The following is a 6,000-nucleotide window of genomic DNA, read 5'->3' as shown; positions in this document are numbered from 1 at the left end:
CCAGAGATAAGCTTTCTCTGCGACCGCGCCAAGGAGCTCGAGCAACTCGGACGCGGGGACCCGGGCCGGCCCCCCAAGGTACGTGCCCCGCCGAACCCAGCTCCCCAACTTGGCGCAGTTGGGACCTTCCTTGCCCACCCGGAGGGATGGCAGGGTCAGGGCCTGGGGGTATCTCCGCACGCCCCTCTTGCATCCGAAACCGCAGGGCGGGCGAAGCTTTCCTTTCCCTTAGCTAGGGACTCGAGACCCCAGTTGCGGGCATCCACCCCCGCTTCCAATTTTGCCCAGAGCCTGCGCTGCTGCTGGAAACCTTGCTCACCCTCTCTATGCCTCAAAGCTGTGGGCACCGTCTGTGCGAGTGCGGCTTGCGGATCCCGGGCTCCGGGTTTTTGAGGAGGGGTACCCACTCCCCTGACCTGAGAGCAGTATTCTGTGGGGCACACAGAGAACAGGTGAGAGGGGTCCTCTGTAGTTTGCTAGCTGCACCTGATTTGTGCCCCAGCCTCTGCATTTGTAGCCGAGTCCCCATGCGTGAGACAGGTCCCAAGGTCTCTAGCTCCGCGGAAGCGCCCCAGGTGTGCTAGGGACGACCCGGTCCCCGCTGAGGTCTCCACCTCTACGGCTGGGGCAGGTTTCCGAAGCGCTCAGACGCGGGGTCCCCGGCGAGAGGCTCACGGTCGCCCTAGGGGCTCAAGGGTCGGTCGTGCCCCTGCTCCGCAGATGCCAGCGATCGCGGTGCTCGCGGCGGCCGCCGCGGCGTGGTGCTTCCTCCAAGTCGAGAGCCGGCACCTGGACGCTTTCGCCCGAGGCGCGGGCCTCGATAACGGCAATTTCCTGGACAATGACCAGTGGCTGAGCACCGTCTCTCAGTATGACCGGGACAAATACTGGAACCGCTTCCGAGACGTGAGTACGGCTGCTGCTAGATCCTGCGGGGCAGGGGAGGGGTCTCTTGGAGAGGAGGGCTCTGGGGCCTGGTGGGAAGGTTGTCAGGTGCAGACCTCCCAAGGAGGGCGTCAGTGGGTGCGTCTTGCCTGAGAGGAACTTTAAAGGGAACTTTGAAGGCTTGATGCTCTTGCCCGTTACCTGTTGTTCAGGTGTATGTATTTGTAGGACTGGGGCAGGTGATCGCACTGATATACAGCACAAACCCAAGCAACTGTGGAGAGACAGACTCCCTAAGCTTCTGAATTCTCCCGATGGCAATGACTGACTTTGCCAAGCCCAAGGGAGAAGCTTCCTGGGGCGGCAGTGATTTGGACCATTTTTGGGGTGTATTAGAAAATTTTTTACTGGAGAGGTTAGGCTTGGGGATGAGCCCAGATCATTTATTACGGAACCAGTTATGGATGGTATGAGAGGAGGTCATGGTGGAGGGCTGCCCTGACAATGGGCCTGATAATATATTGGGAAGGACCATGGAGGTTTTGACCCTTTGAATCTTTAGGGAAGGGGGAAAGAGAGCAGGTGGCCCATGGAATTGGCCCAAATCCCTGAAGGAGAAGCCTGGGAAGGAAGAAACTCACTCCTGGACTCAGAAGCACCTGTGCTACCTGTTTCTGCCCCAGGGTTGGCTGCCACTTTCCAGGTGTGCCCCAGAAGATGTGGGAGCAAGAGGCACCAGTTCAGTTTTCAGCAGATGGCATCCCTTCTGTGTAGTGGGAGCCTCTGCCAGCTCCTTCAAAGACTGCCCCAGGTGGCTGGGGCCATGCTCTTCAAGGGGACTTGGAAGTGTGATATTTTATGGTACTTAACATTAGAAGGTTTTGTCTCTCCTATATATGCCTTAAATATTGTAAAATGTCCAATACTTAACAACAAAAAGAAGATTTTTATGTTCAAATGCATTGTTTTGTTTCTGGAGCAGTTTTAGGTTCAATTAATATTTTTGCTAAATTAATGTAAAACTAATATTTTTAGCAGCATGCATGTGTTTTTAAATAGCTTGACCATACCACATAGCCCCCCATTTTGTCATAGGCATGTTTATAGGTTTTTCAAGGTGGGAGATAAGTGGAGGTCTTTTACTCATCTCCACTGGATTCCTCATAGTCCCATTTCCAGTATCCCTTGCAGGGAGAAGGTATAGAGAATTGAATGAATGCCAGATGTTTGTTTCCTTGTGCTTTCTAAAGAGCATCCTCTTCAGGTCCCATTTTAGAGCAGCAGATGGACTCATAGCCTTGAGTGGGGTTTGATTATCTCTCTATTCCCCATTCTTTCTTTTTCCCATAGTTGATGATGGGCTGCTTCTCCTAGAAAGGGACCTTTGAGCACTTTCATTGAACTTCCACAGTTATTTGGGGCCCTACTTTTGTAGCAGATATACTCCCTGCAGTCCTCTCCCACCCCACCACATGTTCTGACTTGCTCTGTTAACCATCCTTGGTCCCCTTTTCTGCTCAGATCCGAGGAGCCCTGTACTGACTATCTTTGCCTATGACTGAAAAAGATGCCCAAACCATGAAGCTTTTGTTTATTGACTCACCCAGGGTAGAAATAATTTTGCTTGGTGCTTTTGGTTTGTTTTACCAGTTTTAGATAGTTGGAAAGGGCAGATGCTAAACTCCACTAGAGCTGGGCAAATTGGGCCAGGTGTAGAGGTGAAGGGCTACCTTTGCTGGTCCCTTGATTCCCAGAGCAGGGGTGGGATGGGAGTGCGTTGTGCTTGTTGGGATCTTTGGGTTGTGGAAAAGTCTACCTGCTTTTGTGCTTCTTTAAGGTTTCTTTCTCAGGGTATCTTAAATGTGACATTCTTAATTCTCCTTTACTTTTATATTTTTAAAAATTGGGCTTCATTTCTAATCTTGCTTACGGGTAGTGCTGACATTTTATATCCTTGGATCAATGTTTTTTCCTAAACCTGATTGAAGATGAGACCTACCTGGGGTGTTTGCTAAATTATAGCACCCAGGCTTTTCCCTCCTGGAGGTTCTGATTCCATATTTCTGGGGTGAGTGCTAGGATTCATATTTTAAACAAATATACAAGGTAATCCCTATGTTTAAGAAATACTGCCTTAGCTATTGTAAAAAAAATTTGAGGCTTACCAATGAAAAGAGACGCTTTTAATGTTCAAATACATTGCATTTTGTTTCTGGACCAGTTTTAGGTTTTAAACTACTATTTTTAGCAGTATATGATTTGTAAAAATGATGATTCGATCCAGAATAACATTAAAAACATCTAAAAAATGTCTAAAACAATCTCAAATATCATCAATCATCAACCTTTTTATATGCTTCATGGAGTCATCTTATACCAGCAGTGGCTCAGACACAATTTACTGCCATTAACCTCTTGAAAGTGTTGCAAAATTCAGATCAGATGCTCTTTTAGGGCAAGTTCAAGTGTCTTCAGTTGGATCATTTACTTGGAATAACCACAAAGCCTGAGTCCTCTGGGATCAGAAAGTAAAATGTTGCTTTCTCTAGAAATCAGCTACTCAGCGGACAATAGTCCCAGTTAGCGCTGCAGTTGCTCAATCAGGCTGATCTTTTTCGCTGAGCCAGGCCTTGCTTTAGGTTGAGAAAGCCTCCGCCTCTTTGCTATGGTTTTTGTTGTTGTTGTTTTTCCAGAGCCTTGGATAACTTTGAAAGGCTGTGTCCTAAGATTACTGTTAAGATGCTTGTCAATTTTTGAAACTCATTGTGTGAGAAAACTATTTGCATTACCCACTGCTTGCTAATTTGTTCAACTTTGGGGAAAGATACTTAGGAGTTAAGTTTGAATGTGGGAAACTGAAAGCTAAGAGCTCTTTTTGGAGAGGTGATGGCATTCATTGGTGGTTTTTACTAGGCCAATATTGAAATGGATATGATGGCGAGATGTGTATTCCATGCTCCCTTGACTACTGTGTGTGCTGTGATATAGCCAGAGACAACTAAGCAGCCTCTACTTATCACTTGTGTGCTCTAGGCACACAAATATCTACTATCTCTGTTTCAGAAGTAAAACCTTCATGGCTTGTTGACTACAGTTAAGGATCCAGGAGAAATATAACAACATTCAGATGATTGCTCCTAAATGCATTTGTGTTCTGTTAGTTTGGTAATTATTCTTTTACAAAGACTAGCAATTGGGATGTTTTTGGTCATAGGGAGGCCTGAACTTTTGCACAAATACAGTATAAAGGAGGAGGATATGAAAAAGGCAACTGTTTGTATTGCTTGTAATAAATTCTTGTCTCTAGATGTCATACAGCGTAACTCCTTTGTGGTTTGAGATTTAGACATCAAGATACTACTAATCTGATATGACTTTGACTTTCATGACCTTTACCACAAGGAAAAGTCCTTCTGTTCATTTTTCATTCATTCGTTCCAACAAATACTTGCTTACCACGTGCTAGGCACTAGGTTGCAAAGGTGAATGGGATTAATAAATGAAATCTCTTATGTAACCTCTCATCCATTCTTAGGCTGCTGTACATTTCTTTTTCATTTTTTTTAAAGTACGGTTTTTCTTATAAAGGAAATATGTTCTGGTTGTAATTGAAAGGGTAAAACATTGCAGAAATAGATAATAGCTAACATGTATGGAACACTTATTGTGCCAGGCATTGTTAAACGTACTTCCTATATGTTATTTAATTTACTATTCATAACAATCCTATAAAAGAAGTGCTATTATTCCCTATTTGCTGGGAGGTTTAAGTCTCTTGGTTAAAATTTCAGAGCTGGGATGTGGAGGAGCCTGGGTTCCACAGCCACTCAAGGGCTGGGTGGATTTGAATGTGCAATTCTATTGACATCACATTACAAATCTTCCATGCTTAGAGCCTGAGAGCCATCAGTGGAGAACCTCAGGCTAAGACAAAGTGCAGTAGGAAGCCAGGTGGACACAGCTTATTGCAGAAGTCATGTCAGCCCTTATCGGCTCCTACTAATAAGCTTTGGATTTGATTAAAATAATATTGTTGCTTACACTAAACATGGCATTTTCTTTCTTTTACACACATGAAACTAGCCCTGACATTTAACTCCAGGATAATTGCCTTTATCAGGCCCAGAGACTCAGAAGTGTTGCCTTGGCTGGCATTTATCTTACTCCAGAGTGACCTGGGTTTGTAATTCTAATGAGAGTGCAAGGACCAGCCTACGCTCTTTTTTCCTTCTGGTGCATACCCTGTGGAATTCGGTGGTCTCTGTAGCAGAACTGGGGTGGCAGCAAGCATCAGATCTGCTCATTTGATCTTAGCATCTCAGCTATAATGAGTTTCAAGGGCAAGTGGAGCTTATTGATAGAACAGGGGCTGGCTCAGTTGGTGGGGCTGATGACAAGAGAGGTGGTATGGCTTAGTGGATCAGTCATTAATCTGTCACCACAGAAACTCAGCTTATAATGGAGAGTAGCAGAAAATCATTTTGATTAAACAGGTTCAAGGAGACTTAAATGAGTCTGTGATCCTGACTCACTTTAATGAACCCACTATCTTAAATCCCTTGTACCAGATGACCACTGATAGAAATAATTATTTCACAGAGATTGTTATAAAGGGAAAATTTGAAAGTGGATAGGCCTAAGAGCATTCTTGTCTTTTCTGTCCTTACCTTCAGTTTTCCCCTGCCAGAGAAAAGCTAGGTCTTGCCTGGTAGGTGTGGTAGAGCTTTTTGCCCCAGTTGACCTTCTTAGGCTGAATGCCCTGTCTCTCCTGGGTCTCCCCAACCCCACAGGATTTCAGCTGGACTGCATTGCTGGGAGGATAAGTACTTTCCTCTCTGCTGATGAGGCTGTTTTCAAAACCAAGAAGTGGCTCCAAGTGGATAATTGGACCTATAATATTCCCCTAGAGCAATGGGACCTAATCATTACCTCAACTATCTTATCTTACTTGAGACAAAGTAATGTTAGTAATTAAATATTTTATAACACATCATTTCTTATTTATTTACTCAATATAGTGCATTTCAAACCCAACTTAGTATCTCACATTGGACATATTCAGAAGGACTTATTTTACCTTTCCTATGGTAAGTTCTACTATGTATTCCTTGGGCA

General features: G+C 45.0%; 1 protein-coding gene across 2 annotated transcripts in view; it reads left to right on the top strand.

Annotated features, from left to right (window-relative positions):
• Positions 1 to 6: 6 nt before the first annotated feature.
• Spock1 (SPARC (osteonectin), cwcv and kazal like domains proteoglycan 1) overlaps positions 7 to 6,000 on the top strand; it is a 499,034-nt gene continuing 493,040 nt past the window's right edge. For both annotated transcript variants that reach the window (XM_048792071.1, XM_048792070.1), the window contains exons 1-2: positions 7 to 78; positions 721 to 906. In XM_048792071.1, the coding sequence (XP_048648028.1) occupies positions 721 to 906 (186 nt within the window). In that variant the 5' untranslated portion in view covers positions 7 to 78. The remainder of the gene's footprint in view (positions 79 to 720; positions 907 to 6,000) is intronic.

This window comes from Marmota marmota, unplaced genomic scaffold (genome assembly GCF_001458135.2).
Source record: "Marmota marmota marmota unplaced genomic scaffold, marMar, whole genome shotgun sequence".
Classification (NCBI taxonomy): Eukaryota; Metazoa; Chordata; class Mammalia; order Rodentia; family Sciuridae; genus Marmota; species Marmota marmota.
The sequence above is the reverse complement of the archived record's forward strand: the minus strand, read 5'-3'. Positions and strand labels throughout refer to the sequence as shown.